The sequence below is a fragment of the Artemia franciscana genome, chromosome 20 (assembly GCF_032884065.1).
Source record: "Artemia franciscana chromosome 20, ASM3288406v1, whole genome shotgun sequence".
NCBI classification, from domain to species: domain Eukaryota; kingdom Metazoa; phylum Arthropoda; class Branchiopoda; order Anostraca; family Artemiidae; genus Artemia; species Artemia franciscana.
This window is the reverse complement of record NC_088882.1, coordinates 3,233,237-3,255,373: the sequence shown is the minus strand read 5'-3', so window position 1 is coordinate 3,255,373 and position 22,137 is coordinate 3,233,237. Positions and strand designations below refer to the sequence as shown.

General features: G+C 34.6%; 1 protein-coding gene across 1 annotated transcript; it reads left to right on the top strand.

Moving 5' to 3' along the window:
- Positions 1-6,021: 6,021 nt before the first annotated feature.
- LOC136040290 (protein mono-ADP-ribosyltransferase PARP4-like) lies at positions 6,022-14,294 on the top strand (the record flags this gene model as incomplete). Its single annotated transcript, XM_065724534.1, is given in 2 exon segments — positions 6,022-6,167; positions 12,789-14,294. Coding segments are annotated over 2 exon segments (1,381 nt in total), but the record flags the coding sequence as incomplete, so codon positions are not given.
- Positions 14,295-22,137: the final 7,843 nt, after the last annotated feature.

The following is a 22,137-nucleotide window of genomic DNA, read 5'->3' as shown; positions in this document are numbered from 1 at the left end:
AATAACCTTAGCGTAAAGAGCAAGGTATTGAGGAGGGGGCAACCTCACTCAAATCTGTAATATTTTCTGTTAGCTTTAAGTTTTGGTGTTGCTCCTTATTTTCAGTTGAAAAAACTTGTTTTTTTTTTTATTTAACATCTGATCATTTTATAATAATGCCAGAAAATGCCGCTCCCCCTTCATGGTAGATCCTTTCTCCTGTGAAAAATTCCTCTGTGGAAAGTTTTTTCTGCTTACCCCACCCCCTTTCCAGAATCCAACCCCCAAGAATAGTGTATGTATACTTCCCAATGGATAATAGGATATATAGATAATGGGCAAAGTTCATAGCTTGTACCCCTTCCCTCAGGGGTTGTGGGGGTTAAGTCATCATCGTTTTGACCATAAATACTATCTCAAAACTTTAATCGGAAGGCATTTGGAAAAATGAGCATGTAGGGGGTCTAGCTACCCTCGAATACTCTGGGTAACTTAAAAAGGGCACCAAAACTATTGATTTCTGATCAAATGAACCCTCTACGAATCTTCTAGGATAACTGGTTAAATACGATTACTCCTAGGAAAAAAAACAATAAAAAATAATTCGAAGTTCAAAAAACAACAAATAAACATGCATCCGTCCATTTTCTTCCTGGCAAAAAAGGCCAAAGTCCAATTTTTTGTATATAGGAGGTCAAAAACTCTACAGGAAGGTTCTCTGAAATGCTGAATCTAATGGTGTGATTTTAATCAAACAGTTCGTGGTAACGAACTGTAGTAAGGAGCAACCCAGCTCAATAGTAACCGAAACTCTAAAAAATGGAATTTTGATACCAATGGTTACATCAAAAGAATTGCATTTTAATGTTGATTTTAAATATACAAGTTTCATCCAGATCAGTTATACCCATCAAGAGCTACGAGCCGGCGAAAATTTGCCTCATTTTAGAAAATAGGGGGAACACCCTCTAAAAGTCATACAATCTTAACGAAAATCAAACCATCAGATTCAGCGTATATGAGATCGTAACTGTATAAGTTTCAAGCTCCTATCTACAAAAATGTGGAATTTCGCATTTTTTTTTTGCCAGAAGATAGATCACGGATGCGTGTTTATTTGTTTGTTTGTTTGTTTTGTTTTTCCCCAGGGGTGATAGTATCGACTGAGTGGTCCTAGAATCTTGCGAGAGGGCTCATTCTAACGTAAATTAAAAGTTCTAGTGCCCTTTTTAAGTGACCAAAAAAATTGGAGGGCACCTAGGCCCCCTCCCACGCTCATTTTTCCCCAAAGTCACCAGATCAAAATTCTGAGATAACCAATTTATTCACCATAGTCGAAAAACCTAATAACTATATCTTTAGGAACGACTTACTCCCCCGCAGTCAACGTGGGAGGGGCTGCAAGTTGAAAACTTTGACCTGTGTTTACATATAGTAATGGTTATTGTGAAGTGTACAGACGTTTTTAGGGGGATTTTTTTGTATTGGGGGGATAGTTGAGGGAGGGGTTACGTGGGAGGATATTTCCATGGAGAGACTTCTCACGGAGGAAGAGAATTTCAATTGATTTTCTAGCTTTATTTGAAAAAAAAATGAAAAAATAAATAGGAAAGTTTTTTCTACTGAAAGTAAGGGGCAGCATTAAAACTTAAAACGAACAAAAATTATTACGCATATGAGGGGTTTACCTCCTCGTTATACCTCACTCTTTACGCTAAAGTATATTTAGTAATTTCAACTATTTATTCTACGGCCTTTGTGATTCAGAGGTCATTCTTAAGGAATTGGGACACAATCTAAGCTTTAGTGTAAAGAGTGAGGTATCGACGAGGGTTGAACCCCCTCATATACGCAATAAAAACATACGAATATAGAAGTTTGTACGTAAGTTAATTCGCAAGTTACGTATATTTTTTACAAATGAAAACGTTTGTAAAAAATTAAAAGTTCTAGTTGCTTTTCTAAGTAATCAAAAACTTGGAGGGCAACTAGGCCTTCTCCTTCGCTTCTTTTTTTTTCAAAATCTTCCGACTAATTGCAATTAATTAATATGCAAATTTCGTTTTAATTATTTATATGCGGAGAGCCAAGATCAAAACATGCATTAATTAAACAACGTCCAGAAATTGAATAAAAAAAGGAAGTTTTTGCAATGGAGTAAGTAGCGACATTAAAACTTAAAACGAACAGAAATTACTCCGTATATGAAAGGGGCTTTTCCTCCTCAATGCCCCGCTCTTTACGCTAAAGTTTCTTACTGTTTTAAAAAGTAGAATTAAGAGAAAGGGTCAAACTTCAGCATAATTGTAAATTTTAGGAAAGGTGGAAAATTAAGGGAAGATGATGAATTTAGATTTAAGGGTGATTTTATAGAGATTAAGTAATAATTCGTGCATTTAGGGTAATTTTTTTTGGAATGGTAAGAAGACACAGAAATGTTACGTATAGAGTACAAAAGAGAAATATGCCTATGAATTCAATTTTTAAAAGCGAGGTTCGGAAAAATTAGGGATTTAGCAATGCCTAAATATTTATTTAGGACTAAACTCCTTCCGGTTATGCATTACGAGTGTGAGCTGTGGTGCTTTAAAGAAAGTGAGGAGTTAGAGAGAATGCAAAGAATTTATTTTAAGAGAGTTTTTCAGGCCATAAATCGACCGATACTGCTGTACTAGAGGGGGATTTGGGCAGAGGCGTCATTTGGGCCAAATCTTGGGGTGGGCATGAACCCCATTTTGGGCCCCCCCAAGTTTCGCGTAAGAAAAAATTTGAGTGTTGGCAGCACATCGATCAAATATTCTAAGTAAAAACGCATTTTCAGCACCCGTGTGTTGCATGGAAATGTACTGTAACCGTATGTGGAACTCAGCCACACTAACGTCTAAGATTAATTATAGCATCAAAGATCATAATCAACGAGGTTAAGTGATTAAACTGAAAGTGAAAAATTCAACCAGACTACAGGCTGGCCCTCCTCAGTGAGAAACTTTCTTATTTAAGTAAACAATACATTGGTGAAAGTAATCTTTGTTAATATGCTGAGGGTTGTAACCAAAATCTCGGTTTTCCTTCAGCAGAAATGTTTTAGATCAAATATATTTACAAAAAAAACTATAACAAGAGAAAAAATATGACAACATTCAAGATAACAAAGGGAACAGCCGATGTTTCATCTTTGCAAGATCGTCAACAAGCTGATTGTAGTCCAATTTTTTTATTAAATCCTTCTCTGCAAATATCAAAAGGAGGTGACTGAGATGATCGTCTCCTGTTATAGACTGCAGGTATTTTTCACTATTTCCAGGATAGAAAACAAATGCTCATTGCTTGCTGTTGTCACAGGAAAAGTTGCAGCAATCCAAAGTACTTTAATTACTTCTGAGTGAACCACTGGTAATGCCTGAAGATGGTCGACAATGTCTAGGAAGTTTTACAGCTTTTTCTCCTCATCAAGCAAGAAACGCTTGGCAATACCAGTTTGAGATTCAAGAAGAATGTCGTCAATATCCAGCTCCCCGTAAAGAGCTGAGATACGCTTGAGCAACTCTGTGTCATTGAACTTGGTTGAGCTTGGATCCAAGGCTTCGAGTGTGCTCAGCACCGGCAAGTCATCTGTGAGGCTTCTGTCAAATTCGCTTCATTTCATCCGCCAAAGTAGTAGACCGATTGTCACAAATTGTTTCAAAATGCTTGGTAATCTTTTGAGCTATAATGCTAATGGCTATTGATACCTTTATATTTACCTAACTAAAAAGTTAATAGGCTTAATGATGTAATGTCTTCTACTTCTCTCTGGGCTCTCATCTTTAGAGTCTTATGGTAGCGTTGGCCTAAAAGCTGGGGTTCAACCGGTAGAGGATGCCAAGCGTCTCCAACTTTCATAAGGTTTGTGTGTCGAGCATAAAACGTTTATTTACACATATGATACTGTAAATGCACATAAGACGAGGACACAAACAGAATAAGAACTGACTTGAATAATTTAAAATGGTGGCTTATATTCAGTAAAACAAGGAAATAAACATCGAAACATTTGACAGGAACTGATCCATTTTAATCTGTCAACTTAGAGTAATTACTGCAAATATTCAGAATTTCTACTATTAATATAATCATCTAGGAAATGGGCATTTGACAGAACTTGAGACTTTTATTATGTATCTCACCTACTTTCAAAGTTTACAATGATTAATAGCAAATAGCGTAAATACCCCAAGGGTCGCCAGGTAAATGCACTCTTTGGGTAATAGGCGTGCAGTAATTTCAAATCAATTGGACAGAATGAATTTTTTTGGACATAATGGACTATTAAGGCCGGCAAAGGACCATTTGTGATGGAAGCTTGGGCCCCCTGAAAAATCTGGTGTGGGCTTTTGCTCATCCCTGACCCCCCCCCCCAAATGGCACCTCTGGATTTGGGACTAAGTAGGTTAAGTAAAGATAGGTTAATAAGAATGGTGAAGTTTTGGATAAAAATTCTAAGAAGTAAAAATAGGCTAGCGAAAGAAGCGTATTTTAGTTCGCTGGAGGATAAGATAGGATTAGCTTGGCTGCAGGAAATCAAGAAAATTTTAGATAAAGAAGGATACTCGTATTTTTGAAATGAAAATAATATATCGAATTTGGATACAGTGGTTGATAAGTTAAAGAAAGGTTACACGAGCAAGGAATACAGCAGTGGCCGGCTCGGAAGAAGGCCTCAGAATCCTCAAGTCTGTATAGCATGGTAAGGGACACGTGGGGGGAAGAAGTTTATTTTATGTTACGGTCGAAAGGGGAAGAAATAAGATGTATTTTGAACTTAAGGGGAGGGGCGATTGATATTGGGGAAGGAGGGGGAAATTTAGGGGCCATGGTGTTAAGCCAGTCCCTTTTCCGATGTATGTAGAAGATGATGGAGATATTTTTTCATATTTAGGGAATTGATAGGAATTGGCGGATCTGAGGAATGAGTGACGCTCCTGGTCAGTAGAACATCAATTCCCGGGAAAGCCATTTCTTCTATATATGAATGAGTGTTTGCTTGTTTTTCTTTCTGAAGTAATTTTAAAAGCAATATAGTGAGTCAAGGCCCATGGGGTTGTAAATATTAGTCCTTGTCTGTTATCTCTATTTACTTCCCTAAAATTGCCACTGAGTTCATATTTTCAAATATGGAATCTTACCCTGAAATGACAACTCAATCGTAAAAAAGAAAGACAGAAGTAAAATAGATAAAACTTAAAAATAGATGCTATCAAATGTTCCAACTAATTTTGGTAGTCAAAAAGTCTTGAATTTGGTAGTCAATTTCTTCTTGGGGAATTTCCAATGAGGGGATGGTAATTTCCGTGAGGGAGTATTTTCTGGAGAAGGAAGAATCCATCTAGCACTCTTTTAGGTTAGGATTACTGTGAATGAAAAGAACAATAACTTTTGTAGAGATTATGGCCATGTTTTTATTGTGCACTTAATTCCTTATGAATATGTTTTGTCCAGATTCTTATGTACACTAAAACTGCAAATTAAAATTTTAGTTGATAATAGCCAAAAATATGCGCTGATATTTCATTAGTTTCGCTTCAAAGTAAGCATCCTCTGGAAAGCGTAGATATCGAACTTATAAGTTGTTCATGTCAGAAATTTAAAGTGCTTTTATTTTGACCATGTTGACTGACAGAAAAAAGTTTGAGAATTTAGATTGTTCTGCTTGAGTTCTGTGAACTCTTAACTATGTAAGTAATGGAATCTCCAGAATTGGGATCTAAAGTAATTGGCTTTCCAGAATTCGTTACAGATGAACAAAAATTAAATTAAAGCACGGTTAATCATTTGCCAAAATTAACCAATTGCACTCAATCATGGAAGTATGGTAAAGTATCGTCTTCTTTTCTCTTCGACCGTAAGACAATGCATGAACTACTTACATAAACGATTCCAGATTGTCTAGTTCAATTTACATTTAATTTTTTTTTTGAATTGTTTTATTTAAATTAACGAAAAAGTGTTTTCAGATATGTACTTTCTCATTTATCGGATAATAATTTTTCATTTTATTTGAAGTGCCAAGCTGATTTGCCTAGAACCATGTAAGAAGAAAGTTAATTGTGGCCATTACTGCCCAAATTTGTGTGGGGACCCTTGCATAATGCCATCTGAGTGCCTTATATGCAAAAAAATCAAAGAAGAAAAGGATAAATCAGAAAAAGGTAATGTCGCAGTATTCTATTCTCTTTATTAAGTTGTTTCACTTCGAACTTTTAGAATAATATTTCTAGAATGTTAATCTAAGCAAAAATAAACTTGAAAAACGCTTTTCCTGTGAAATTAGGATTAAAAGTGAAGTTGTTTTTGTCAGAAAAGTATTACACATTTGATGTCTTGAATACCAAAAACATAAAAAGGGAAGGAGACCAAAGTCTTGGGAACTATCTCCCCTTCGTGGTGGGCGACCTTCGGTACCTTTGCAAAACAGTCAGAATGCCAAACTCGCCAAACTTGGGATTTTAAACAAACTGTTTATATTGTAGATGGTATAATGTGGTTAGAAATTTCTAGAGAGATGTCTTATTTAAGGTGCGATAGTGCAGGTGTAGGTGTAACTTGCATCCATTTGCACTATTGAACTCAAATGTAATGTAAAATATAGACGAAAAAATAGTTCCCTGCCATAGGGCAAAAATATATATATATATAAAACCTTTTCTGAATCTCTTCAAACTTCAAACAATGTAGTCAGGCTAGAGGAACAATTTGAAAAGAAATAAAAAATAATCACAGTTGGTGATTATTGGGTTTCTCGAAGGGGGACCTTCAAATATATTAATTGGGTTTATTTTGTAATTTAGAACTCTAAATAGCAACCTTTGTTTATTCATTACGCAGACTGTAAAACCTAGTTAATATAAAGTGAAGTTTGGTAAAAAAATGACAGAAGTACTAGCACCAATTATCAAACAGGTGATGGTAAACAAATTGAAGGTAAGAAGCGCCACAACTCAATAGTAACCGAATCCCTAAAAAAATGGAATTCTAATATAAATACATAAACCAAAGGATTTGGCTTCTTACGTTAATTACAAATATATAAGACTCATTAGGTTTAGTGTTAACCGTCAAAAGCGATGAGCCTCAGAAAATTTATCTTATTTCCAAAAGAGGGAGGGAACGCCCACTAAAAGTCAAGAAATCTTATTGAAAATCACACCATCACGTTTAGTGTATCCGAGAATTCCATTGCAGAAGTTCAAAACTCCCTTCTGCAAAAATGTGGAATTTCATGGTTGATCACAAAAGATCACGAATGGGTATTTTTTCTTCTTTTTTTCCAGGGGTGATTGCATCAAACCAATAGTCCTAGAGTACTGACAAAGAACTCATTTAAACGGAAATTATAAGTTCTAGTGTCCTTTTTAAGTGACCAAAGGGAATGGAGGGTAACTAGCCCTTCTCCCATCTCCCTTTTTCCTCAAAGTTATCTGATCCAAATTTTCAAAATTTTAAGATGGCCATTTTGTTTAGCATATTTAGAAAGCCTAGTAGCTACGCCTTTGCGGATAGCATAATCCTCCACAGCCCATGAGGAAAGGTCTGTAAGTCATGAAATTTGCCCATTTTTATGTAAAGTATTGAGAAGTATACAGATATTTTTTTTCAAGGGGAGGGGGTATTTCTATTTTGGAAATTTTCCATGGTAAGAATAATCAGTAGGGTGGGAATTTGTTTGCAGGGTGGAGGTGAAATTTCTAGGGAAATTTTACACTGGGTGAATATGCCAGGAATCTCTGCGCGAAATTCTTTTTATTCGTCTTTTTTATCGCAGAGAAAGGTTTTTAAGTTATAAGATTGGCCCATTGTTTACGCATAGTATTGGTTATTGGGATGAATTTTCAAGATGGGGGGACAAGTTTTCTACTGGAGATTTTTCCAAGAAGGAATCTTCCATGGGGAGGGAAGTTTCCAGGAAATGAACTTGTCAGGAGAAATTATGCGGATTTCGTGTTAATTATTCCTCGGCGGAGAGCCAAAATCAAAACATGCATTGATTCAAAAACGTTCGGAAATTAAATTTAAAAAAAACAAGCTTTTTTTAGCTGAAAGTAAGGAGAGACATTAAAACTTAAAACGAGAAGAAATTACTTTTTAAAGAAATTACTTAAGTTTTTTTAGCTGAAAGTAAGGAGCGACATTAAAACTTAAAACGAACAGAAATTATTTCGTATATGAAAGGGGCTGCTTCCTCATCAGCGCCCCGCTCTTTACGCTAAACTTTGACTCTTTCTCTCAGCTCTACTTTTTAAAAAAGTAAAAAACTTTAGCGTAAAGAGCGGGGCGTTGATAAGGAAGCAGCCCCTTTCATATACGAAGTAATTTCTGTTCGTTTTAAGCTTTAATGTCGCTCCTTACTTTCAGCTAAAAAACTCTTGTTTTTTTAATTTAATTTCTGAACGTTTTTGAACCAATACATGTTTTGATTTTGGCTCTCCCCAAAGGAATAATTAACACGAAATTCGCAAGTTTATTTTTTTTTGGCTAAATGGCTTTTTCATAGTTTTGATCGAGTTATTTTGATAAATAAAGGAACGGGGGAGGGAGCCTAGTTGCCCTGCGAATTTTTGGTTACTTAAAAAGGCAACTAGAACTTTTAATTTTTTTACGAATGTTTTTATTAGTAAAAGATAAACGTAACTTATAAATTAGCTTACGTAACGAACTTTTCTAATCTCGTGTTTTATTTATATTAAATAAAAAAAACAAGTTTTTTTAACTACAAGTAAGGAGCGACAGTAAAACTTAAAACGAACAGAAATTACTCCGTATATGAAATGGGTAGTCCCCTCCGCAATCCTTCGCTCTTTACGCTAAAGTTTGACTCTTTGCCACAATTCTACTTTTTAAAACGATTAAAAGCTTTAGCTTAAAGAGCGAAGGATTGTGGAGGGGACTACCCATTTCATATACGGAGTAATTTCTGTTCGTTTTAAGGCTTACTGTCGCTCCTTACTTGTAGTTAAAAAAACTTGTTTTTTTATTTAATTTCTGAACGTTTTTGAAGTAATGCATGTTTTTATTTTACGAATGTTTTTATTAGTAAAAATTATACGTAACTTAAGAATTAACTTACGTAACAAACTTTCATAATCTTATATTTTTATTATGCATACGAGGGGGTTTGTACCCTCGTTAATACCTCGCTCTTTACACTAAATCGTAAGTTTTGTCGCAATTCTTTAAGAATGACCCCTGAATCAGAAAGGCCGTAGAATAAATAGTTGAAATTACTAAAAATACTTTAGCATAAAGAGCGAATTATTTATCTCCTCCTAAATACCTCGCTCCATGTTTATTTTTCATTGTTTTCTTATAGTAATGCTAGAAATCCTGCGCCCTTTTCATTGAATTTTTCTTCCCCCATGACAGATTCCTCCAAGGAGAGATCCTCCAACATAGCCCCTCCCATCAGCCCCACCCCCAAACAAGATAAAATCCCCCTGAAAACGTCTGTACACTTCCCAATAACCATTACTATATGTAAACACTGGTCAAAGTTTGTAACTTGCAGCCCCTCCCCCAGGGATTGTGGGGGAGTAAGTTATTATAGTTTTCGACTATGCTGAACAAAATGGCTATCTCAAAATTTTGATTTGATGACTTTGGGAAAAAAAATGAGTGTGGGAGGGGGCCTAGATGCCCTCCAATTTTTTTGGTCACTTAAAAAGGGCACTAGAACTTTTCATTTCTGTTAGAATGAGCCCTCTTCCAACATTCTAGGACCAATTGGTCGATACGATGACCCCTGGGAAAAAGAAAAAAACAAAAAAACAAACAAATAAACATGCACCCGTGATTTGTCTTCTGGCAAAAAATACAAAATTCCACATTTTTGTAGATAGGAGCTTGAAACTTCTACGGTAGGGTTCTCTGATACGCTGAATCTGATGGTGTCATTTTCGTTAAGACTCTACGACTTTTAGGGGGTGTTTCCCCCTATTTTCTTAAATAAGGCAAATTTTCTCAGGCTCGTAACTCTTGATGGGTAAGACTAAACTTGATGAAACTTATATATTTAAAATCAGCATTAAAATGCGATTCTTTTGATGTAGCTATTGATATCAAAATTCAATTTTTTAGAGTTTTGGTTTCTATTGAGCCGGGTCGCTCCTTACTACAGTTCGTTACCACGAACTGTTTGATATGAGGGGTTCACCCCCTCGTCAGTACCTCGCTCTTTAAACTAAATTTTAAATTTTGTCCCTATTCATTAAGAATGACCCCTGAATCACAAAACAGTAGAATAAATCGTTGAAATCACTATGAATACTTTAGCGTAAAGAGCGAGGTATTAGGAGGAGGTGAGCCCCTCATATGCGTAATATTTTCTGTTCGTTCTAAGTTTTAATGCTGCTCCTTACTTCCAGTTGAAAAAACTTTTCAAAAACATTTTATTTTTTCATTTTTTTTCAATAATGCTAGAAAATCTTGCGCTCCCTTAATGGAAATTCTCTTCCCCCATTTCAAATTCCTCGATGGAAAGTTCCCCCAACATATCCCCCTCTTGTCAACCCCTCTCCCCAGCCAAAAAATCCCCCTGAAAACGTCTGTACACATCCCAATAACCATTGCTATATGTAAGCACTGGTCAAAGTTTGTAACTTGTAGCCCCTCCCACGGGGACTGTGGGGAGTAAGTCGTCCCCAAAGACATAGTTATAAGGTTTTTCGACTACGTTGAATAAAATGGCTATCTCATAATTTTGATCCATTGACATTGGGAAAATAATTAGGGTGGGAGGGGGGCTAGGTGCCCTCCAATTTTTTGGTCACTTAAAAAGGGCGCTAGAACTTTTTATTTCCGTTAGAATGAGCCCTCTCGCAACGTTCTAGGATCACTGGGTCGATATAATCACCCCTGGGAAGAGAGAAAAAAATAAAAAATAAAAATAAACACGCATCCGTGATCTGCCTTCTGGCAAAAAATACAAAATTCACCATTTTTGTAGATAGGAGCTTGAAACTTCTACAAGAGGGTTTTCTGATACGCTGAATCTGATGGTGTGATTTTCGTTAAGGTTCTATGACTTGTAGGGGGTGTTTACCCCTATTTTCTAAAATAAGGCAAATTTTCTCAGATCTGATGGGTAAGATTAAACTTGATGAAACTTATATATTTAAAATCAGCATTAAAATGCGATTTTTTTGATTTAGCTATTTGTATCAAAATATAGAGTTTTAGAAAATATAGAGTTTACCATTCTTCAGAGTTTCGGTTACCATTGAGGGTCGCTCCTTACTACAGTTCGTTACCACGAACTGTTTGAAAGTTTGACTCTTTCTCAAAGATATATTTTCTAAAACATTAAAAAACTTTAGCGTAAAGAGCGAGGTACTGAGGAGGGAACAGCCCCTTTCATACACGGACTAATTTCTGTTCGTTTTAAGCTTTAGTGTCAATCCTTACTTTCAGTAGAAAAAACTTGTTTTTTTTATATTTAATTTCTACTGAAGCCGGTCGCTGTATATGTGACCGAAATATCTTAACTTTTGTACTTGTTTTTCACTGTCTAAATAAATGGATTTATCCCTTTTTGAAGGTTTTTTGTTCGATCAAGGAGGGAATTTCCGGAGGGAACATTTGAAAAACAATAATAAATTAAAGTATTTTTCAAATGAAAGTGCGCTAAGAATGTTGAATATTCCATGTCAGGGGAGGTGAGGGGTTGTATTTCACGTGAGAAGAACTTTCTATGGAAAGATTTCCTGTGGTGGGAAGGAAGGAAGAGCAGCCCTTCATATACAGAATAATTTTTATTCGTTTTAAGTTTTGATGCTGCTCCTTACTATCATTTGAAAAGCCTTTTTTTTATTTAATCTATTAAGAAGACTGGCCTGTAAATCATGGAAACTATTTTATTAACCCTTATGAGAACAAGGTAATACACAAGCTCCATAAGGAATCTCCCTGTATTACACCTTTTTCTTTCCGGTCCCTGAAAAGAAAACTTATGTTTCCACTGTTTAAGCTAAAATCTATAGCTGCATTTTTCTCTTTTGGCTTTTTTAAATTTGAATCTAATTCTGAATAGGGGTAAAGTTTTTTTTCTAACAGTAAAAACAGACAGAATAGAAATTTTATTGCAAATTATGATTCATCTGAAGCTCCACTCGTTGTGTCTTTAAGAGTAGAAACACATATAATTCCATAAATAATTTTACCAAGTTTCAATTAATATTTAAATAATAATTAAATATATAAGATAAGCATAATTAAATGAATAATATTTAAGTAATATTATTCAAATACTGTAACGTAACAATATTGCAAATCAATCAAGCATCAAAATGTTTATACTTTGTAAGCACTCACAGTCCTCTACTTTTTGGTCATGATAATCTGTTAGTTTGAATATCAAGTTTGAGTAAATATTAGCTTGTAAAGCTTAGATATTTTTATTGTCTTAGTTGAGATCCTAGTTATTCCTTTGGTATTGAAAAATAGTCCTCTAGCAATCATGCAAAATGCTAGTTAAATATTTACTGAATTTATCATACTATTAAGTCCTTAGGAAAATAAAGACAGGGTATATAAATACTAGACATCTCATTTTGTGTATTTTGTTCTTAAAGAGGAATATATTGTGTTTTTTTGTTACATAAAAATTTATTTGAATTGGTAAGCTTGTCATTTTACTGGTAATTTCAAAAAACGGCACAAAGCTGTACAAATGCATTGCAATTCCAGGAATTGTTAGTCGTAAACTTTGAACATAAATAAACATAAGAAAAAGCAACTGAACAAATAAATACATTTATATATGCATGTTTTCTTTTCAGAAACACGAAAACGTCAGTTAGAAACGTACCAAGAAATTGCCCAGCAAAAGGCACTTGAGTATAGAAATGACACAACAAGGTTTAAAGTATCCGGTTTGGATCCCTCGTCCTCCGTCTTTGTAGATGTTAGAGACAAAGTTCTTAAGTACATCCAACCTGCTCATAGCTGGTACCCCGAGGTTTCATCAGTCCAAGAGGTTTTTAACGCGAATCTACTCGAAGCTTTTTACTTATGTCAAACCAATTTATTTGAACCTTCAACTTCACGTGAGAAGTTTCACGGTACAAACACCGAAGCTTGTGAGAATATTATTACTAATGGCTTCCGACTACCGCGCAACGATGGCCAACAAAGAATGTTTGGCTGTGGTATTTACTTTGCCACTGATTCTAGTAAGAGTGCGCAACAAATCTATACAAAAGGGTCAAATATACTTATATTATGTGACGTTCTACTTGGAAAAGAAATGAAGGTTTCCACTCCTCAATATACAATGAATTATAGTACTATTAGAAGCTTAGGTTATGACTCATTGTTCGCTCCTCGTGACACAAAAAGTGCTGGTGGAGTTTTATTTGATGAATTCGTCATCTACGACCCACGTCAAGCATATCCTAGATATATTATCAATTTCAAAGCTACTCAAATGGGAGTCCCTGTTGGAAGTATACTATCAGCCAAGTTTCAGAAATATGAAATTTACCCAAGTAGATACTTTAATCCATCAAATGAGCTGGACTATCACTTTCGTGTAGCTGAGGCACAGTTTCGACGCTTGTGTCAAAATAGGGATGTGATAAAAGTAACTTATGTGAGAAACCCAGCATTAGAATCACAATTTTTGGAAACCTCAAAACAGTTTGCTGCGAAATATGGAGCTGGTGCAGAAGAAGCCAATCCAATATTGGCATTTCATGGTACTCCAATTGAAAAAAATATTGAGTCAATCCTCAAGAATAATTTTCAACGCTCTTACATAAAGCGAACAGCTTATGGCCATGGACATTATTTTTCAGAATTCCCTGAAACAGCTTTAGGATATGCTGGTAGTGTGAAAGCTCTGATACTCTGTAAGATATTAGCAGGGAGTTCACAGGATGTTACTGGCAACACCCTTCTAACGAATGGATACGACTCACTCCGTGTTAAAAAGGATGCCCTTGGAAGAGGAACAATGATTATCATCGACAACGAAAAGCAGATATTACCTCAATATGTAGTCCACATAAATTAAATGCTGTGATAAGAAAAATGTGTGCATAAAACACGAAACGAAAAGTAATTTAAAGCAGAATAAAAATGGATTAATCACCAGGAACTGCTGTTATGTTTTTTTGAGATGACAGTTTAACTTATATATTTTTAATCTAATTTTGGTAGTTATTTTGGAAGTGTTTAGGTCAAAATTCCATCAATTTTAAATGATATCCTTATCTTTGGTTTTGTCGTACTATTTCCATTGTCCTGTCTGCAACTAAAAATACTAATAAAATATATTATACTAATACTCGTCTAATTATAATTTTATAGAACTAACGACTAAATATTTTTTGTCGACTGTCATAGATTGCAATTTGAAAGTCACAAGAGGACTGAAAACCTTACATTCTAGTTTTATTATAAAATCTGTGCCGTTTTCTTCTTTGCTTTTTGTTTCTCAAAATTAAAAAAGAAGGAAATACTGATTTAAATCAATGTATTCTAATTTAACATTGGCTATTAACCAAGGTAAGTTTATATAGTTTAAGCTAGTTTCTAATCAGAGTCAATTTCTGCTTTGACAATCTGATTTCTGTGATTCGAGGAAACAGAATGTTTTCAAATGGTTAATCCTGTTTGCTTCTGTCTTCGAAAGGGCGGCAAAATTCTGTTTAAGTCACGTCATACTCTCCGGTTAAAGCAATGATAAATGTGCTAAAACTATTTCTTTTTTTTTCGATAGGTTCCCAAAGATTTTTTTTCTTGACAAATTTCCTAAAAGACTAGTGAATATCATTTCCAATCATATATCGTTTACCTCAGACATAAGCTATCTCTTCCAGTGGCTAAGGTGATGTTGCTTGATCATCTAAGCCTCATAGATATGAACAGTTCGGTCATAGCTTGAACTTTACTCAAAATGTTTTTGATATTTTCGTCGACTGGAACAAAGAAGTGACGAACATCGCACTATTTTCTTCTTTAGTTTGACTGATTTGATGTGGGATTTGAGCATAGAGTCTTTACGTATATTATTTATGCATCACTAATTGATAAGGCGCTATCTGAAAATATTTCGGAAACATCAATTTTATATATCACTTCTTCAATCACAGCTCCTATCAATTTGTTCAATCGTTCTTCAATTAATTTATTTGGCTCCTTACAAATTATAACATATCGATTTTCCAGAATTCACACTTTCCTCTATTCCCAGTCACATACCGTGATATAAATTGGAGCTTTTAAGTTCATTTTTCTTCTATATCTTTAAATCCCTTGAAACCCTTCATATAGGCCTAGATATCATTGCTTCAAGCACAGCCACTCGTATCAACTTGGTCAATCCCTATTTGGCTCCAAACACAGGTTAACCTGTTTGGCTCCAAACACATTTTAATGTTTTACTTTTTCAAGAATTCAGGATTTCCTCTTTTCCCAGCAACAAAACCTGTTCTAAGTTTTACCTTTTGAGTTCAATTTTCTTATATATTTCGGAAGCCCTTGAAATTTTCAAAGGACACTACATTTTCAAATAACTGATTTTTAGTCGGAGCCGTAAAATTAAATAAATTTTTCTGATTTTTTCTTTCACATCCTGCCTTTTCAACCCAAGAAGCTGATCTGGTTCACTAATTAAACGTATCTGAAATGCAACTGCTTTCTTAATGTATTTGATGTTATGGAAAATGCTATAAAAGTTGGCAAACATAAAGAAAAATCTGTATTCTGTGGTTTAAAGGATTCATTTTGAATAAAGCATTTTAGTCGAGAAAGTCAGCTTCTCTTATTCTAGGCAAGTGTGGTGGCATTGATTTTCTTCAAGGGCGAGGAGGGGGTTGGTGGGGATTTCAAAACATTTGAAAAATCTATTTCCCCTTTCTATAAATTTTCTAACATAAGAAATGTTAAAAGTCACCTGATAGTCATATGAGAATTTATCTGTGGACCTACCTGTTTTTTTGGCAAGAAAAAGGATTAGCACCTTGTTTAAAAATGCTTTCATAATACTTGACTGTCCAATATTTTATTTTGTGAATATATTTGAAAATTGATAATATATTTGAATAAGATGGCCTCTTTAGTCTCTGGTCATTCAAAGCTTGATTTATATGACATGGGCGCTGGCAGGGGGGAATACCGTTCCTGGAAATTCGGGACTATAAAGTAATTATAAGGAAACCAAAAGAAAGAGAGCAGAAGAGGCAAAAACCCTGGAAAAAATGTGTATTGCCCCATTGTTGGTAGCCTGCCAATAGATTTTGACTCTTAATAAGGAAAATATAAGTTCTAATTTGTGACTTAGTGACCGCTTTCCAATTTACCAAAAAAAAAATTTCTATATGATTTGGTTGAGGCAAAAAAAAAAAAAAAAATTTCAAATTCTTCAGAGTAATGAAAGGTAAATAAATAACAATCCTTGGTAATAACAAAAGTATATTAGCCTAACAGTGTCTATCATTAAACCAAAGAATCAGTTTTCTATAGCGATTCTAAATATTTATTTGTTTATTAGTAATTATTGCAGTTAATAGTGCACAAGAAAGTTCGTATAATTATTGAAAACAACCTGGGTAATTTTGGTAAAGATATGCCGTCGACTTTTTCTTGCATTGCAAGAGTACCCATGAGCTGATTATAAGAATCCACTATAATCAGAAATGTTTCCCCTGAACGGAATGCTGTGAATTTATGTATTTTCCCTCTGAGCGTATACATTATCTATCTTTTATCTTTTTATTATCTTTTTTCTGGAGTGATTGTATACATCTAGTTGTCACTTTGAAAAAGATGTAATTTTTAATAGTTATGAAGTATAAAATTGTCAATATTTTGGTTTTTGGTATTCAAAGTTAAATTAGAATATTGAATAAAAATTTTTTTTTGTGTTTCAGGTGTCGTTCTTAAAGAATTCGAACAAAATTTAGACTTTAACGTAAAGAGCAAGGTGTTGATGACAGGGCCCTCATATTTGTCGTGATTTCTGTTTGCTTAAGTTTTAATGTTACTCCTTACTTTCAGTTGTAATGAAAAAAAAATAATTTAATTTCTAATCGTTTTTTAAATATCGTCGGAATATCTGGCTCAACCTCCGTGAAAAATTCCCCTCGCCCACAGAAATACCCTCTGGACAATTCGATCCTGGTGAAAATTCATCCCAAAAAATTACCCTTTACATATCGAAGCGTAAAATTGAATCAGTAAAGGGAAACCTGAGTTACTCATCCAAGAGGAGTTTATCAAATACCTTGTGACTGTGGAAATTGCTACTTTGGCAGGACTCATTAGAATCTAGAAAAACGGCTACACCAGCATAAAGAAGATATAGACAAGGCATTGATTTCAAATAGTTCTAATAACTCCTTTGATTCTGTTTTAAGTTGGCAAATATTTAGTAATCCCTTTCAAACGGTACTTTTTGAAAAATCTTCACTCATTAGCAATGATTTAGGAATAAAGCAGGTGGTTTAGGAATCAATTGAAATTAGTCTATTTGTGTCATCTTTGTGCTCAAATTTAATTTCAAAAATGATCTAACAAAATATTTTAATAAACCAATTTATAATAGTATTGAACCAGTTACAAAAAGTCCTTTGAGACAGGTTGCCAAAAAAGCAAGATTAGCTTTGAAAACTTCCATTTAATCATTTTGTTCTGTTTTGTTTGAATGAACTTATCTTTTATCAGTGCTGGTTGACCTTCGTTGAAGTAAGGATGCTATGGCTGTTTTAAAAAGTTATTGAAAACATTATTAATTTAAATTCTCACATTTTAAGGTAAATTTATGTATATATATATATATATATATATATATATATATATATATATATATATATATATATATATATATATATGTGTGTGTGTATATATATATATATATATATATATATATATATATATATATATATATATATATATATATATATATATATATATCTAACTCTTTAGTCTTTTGGTTCTATTGATCCCATACTTATTTATACTTGGAGTTCCTCCCAAGTGGGATTGTACATAAGGCAACAGTGGTGCTTTTTCATGACGACCTCGATGGAGCTTGTGGTCACAGGTCCTCCAAAAATGTTCACAAAAGGGTATATATTTTTTAGGCTAAGCCTTGCTTTATGCTTTCTACGCCTTCTAAGGAAACCTAGCATTAGATCCTAAGTCCAATTGGCCTCCAGGAGTCTTCACTTTGCAATTCACACATTAGTTCACTTTTTGTCCTCCATCGAACACTTCGTGGTAACAAACTCTAAGTAAGGAGTGACCCGGCTCAATAGTAACCGAAACTCTAAAAAACAAAATTTTTATATCAACAGATATATCAAAAGAATCGGGTTATTAGGTTGATTTTAAATATATAAGTTTAATTAAATTTAGTCTTATCAGTTAAAGGGTACGAGCCTGAGAAAATTTGCCTGATTTTCTAAAAAGGGGGAAAGATCCCCTAAAAGTATAACAATCTTAATGAAAATCCCAAGATCAGATTCAGTGTGTCAGAGTAGCTTACTGTAGTGGTTTCAAGCTTATATCTTCAAAAATATGGAATTTATAGTTTTTGCCAGAAGAAGGATCACTGATGCGTGTTTATTTCTTAGTTCTTTTTTCCCAAGGGTGATTGTATCGGCCCATTGGTCCTAGAATATCGGGTGAGGGCTCATTCGGACGGAAATTAGAACTTCTACTGCCTGTTTTAAGTTACCAAACGATTGGAGGGCATTCTGACCCCCGCCCCTTTTTCCCCAAAGTCATCCGATCAAAATTTTGAGATAGCCGTTTTGCTCATCATAGTTCAAAGGCCCAATAACCATGCCTTTGGATATAACATAACCCTTCCCCACAGCCCCAGGGAAAAGTATTTAAGTCATAAAACTTGCCCATTTTTAACATATAGTATTTGTTATTGTGAAGTATGTATACATTTTAGGGTGTGGTGTGAATTTTTTGATGGGTTTTTTTCCACAGGGGAATTTTTTATGGAGAGGGAAGTCTTCAGAGGGTGAACTTGTCATGGGAAATTCCACACTGGGGTAATTTACCAGAGTTCCCCTACAAAATTCCTTTTAAATGTCTTACTTTCTCATTTCCGTTTCAATTTTTCCTGTGGAGTTGTTAAGGGTAATTGTCCAGGGTAAATTTTCACCGGGATTGAATGGTCTAGAGAATATTTCCGTACTAGAAAACTTTAGCGTAAGGAGTGAGGTGTTGAGGAGGGAGCAACCCCCTTCATACACGTAATGATTTCTATTCGTTTTAATTTTTAATGTTGCTCCTTACTTTAAGTTGAATTTTTTTTTAATTTAATTTTAACTAGGGTGTAATATTATCCATCTAAACCTCCGCATCACATCCAATTTCTACAGTTTGGTACTTTATACTTCTTCAAGCTAGATGTATCTTCAACTTAAGGTCTTAAGGTCTTGCGAACCGATACAGCTAAATTTAATTTCAACTTTGTAATTTCTGTTCGTTTTGATTTTTAATGTTGTTCTTTACTTTCAGTTGAAAAATCTTGTTTATTTATTTATTTAATCTTAACTAGGATTTAACATTATGCATCTGAACCTCCGCAGCACATCCAATTTGAACAATTTGGTACTTCAAGCTAGATAGATCTTCAAATTAAATTAGAGTCGAAACCTATACTTATTTTCACCCTTAATTTAGGTATTTTGTCTAAAATTTAGACAAAATACCTTTTCTTTTTATCACCTAGTTCTGGGGCTTTTTCAGTACCATAAGATAAGATTTATTCATCACTAAACACACATACAATATTACATTTTACTATTCCCCCAAGGCTCTTTGGCCTGTAAAAAAGGGGAACATAAACGAGCCACTTACTCAGAGAAGAAAAAAATAATAATCACTTACTCACAGAGAGAAGAGAAAAAAGGAGAAGAAAACAAAACTAAATAGACTAATAGATTGAATAGACTAAATTAATTATGTAGATCTGTAGATAAAATAGACTCCAATGAAAGAATAAGGAAATATATATACAGTACATACATATACGCATATACACATATAAAAATAGATAAAATAATTTCTAAGAAGCCAAATAATTTTTAATAATTTTTTTGAACAAACCGAATGAGTGGCACCTTCCAGCTGATTCGGGCAACTTATTCCATACAATATAACTCGCAATTAAAGGATTAAAGTCTGACCTTACACAAGGAGTAAAAGGAACTTGAATATGATTTTCGGTATTGCGAAGCTTATAATTATTCTGATCAGAGGTGAAAGATGGCAGAACACTTAGGGGATAGGGGAGGTCACCATGAAGCTGAAAAAAGTAAAACATGCACACGAAAGAATATACAGTGACTCAAGATCAAGTAAGGGGATAACTCTTGAACGGCTAGTTTCCTTAATGAGGTTTCTAGCTTTATTATAAACCTTAGAAAGCGGTTTTAACACTGAAGGAAAGGTTGACATCCATACTACTGGACAGTAGGAAACGGAAGATCGGATCAAGGAGTGAAAAAGAATTTCCAAAATTGATCCAGGGAAAATATATTTGAGTTTCCTTAAAATACCGAGACTCCTGCATATCTTCATTTTATTCAAATCAATGTGACGCTTGAAAGACAAGTTTTCATCAACAATAATGCCCAAAAAACGAACATATCGATCTTTAGATCTATGAATTATCCCATTTGGCTGATAAATTTCTGATAACTTGGGATAAATCTGAGAAATATGCGAAAATATAACAAAACTGGACTGTGAATAATTTAGGGTAAGATAATTAGCATCAAGCCATGAAATTACTCTCTCAAACAAGTATTCCAAGTTTAATCGAAGCTCGGATTCACAGTTTCCCGAAGTGCCGAGTGTGCTATCATCAGCAAAACAAACAAGGACATCAAAAGATGACGAATTATTGCTGGCACTATGGGCAAGGGAAGGTTTAGGATGACAGAGTCTACAGCAATGAATAGGTTTCTGCTTTTCTACTGCGTAAAAAAGATCATTTACATAAATCAAAAATAGCACTGGCCCTAAGACTAATCCCTGAGGGACGCCAAAATTCACTTGTGAGGGTGAACGGAAAAGTGGATCGACAAAAATTAACCTATCATTCAAATAAGATTGGAAGCAAGAAATTACATTACCCCTAATACCAAAATGAGACATCTTCGATAGAAGAATTTCATGGGTTAAGGAATTGAATGCCGTGCGAATATCCAGGAATATAGTAGCCGGAATTAATCCCGAATCCAATGCAAAATGTGTAAAATTCAAAAGGGGCATACAGGTATGCTCAGTGGAGTACTTCATTCAGAGGCGCCATTTGGGAGGGGGGTCAGGGTTGGGCGATTTCCCACCCCAGATTTACCAGGGGGCCCAAGCTTCCACCACAAAGGGCCCTTTGCCGGCCATAATAATCCATTATGTCAAACATAATCCATTCTGTTCAATTAATTTGAAATTACTGCATGCCTATTAACCAAAGAGCGTAATTACTTGACGACCCTTGGGGTAATTACACTATTTGCTATTAATCATTGTAAACTTTGAAAGTAGGTAAGATACATAATAAAATTCTCGAGTTCTGTCAAATGCCCATTTCCTAGATGATTACGCGACACAAAGTGGGTCGGGGTGGGGCAAGATGGTGTTCATGCCCACCCCAAGATTTGGTCCAAATGGCGCCTCTGGCTTCATTCGGAAACCAAACTGAAAACCACGAAGAAACTCTTTAAATTTTAGAAATTTAAGGAGACAAGAAAGCATAGTCTTTTCGAAGATTTTACTAAATACTGATAAAATTGAAATTGGTCGATAATTTGCTGGATCATTTCTTGGTCCAGCTTTACACAGAACAATAATCCGAGCACGCTTGAGAGCATCCGGAAAAACACCATATTTAAATGAAAGATTAACAAGTTTTGTTAGAGGCACAACTATTGAAGGAAGAATAGATTTAACTACCTAAGTAGGAATGGAGTCTGGCCCAGATGAGGATGAGTTTTTCAAGCCATTAACAATTTTAGCAATTTCACTTTCTGTTACTGGCTCTAGAAACATAGACTTAACACAAGACGGCCCGAGGTAAGATCTAAAGTCCGACTTGGACTGAGATAAGGTAGCTGTGGAAGCAATATTTTTACCAATGCTAGCGAAAAATGAAGTAAA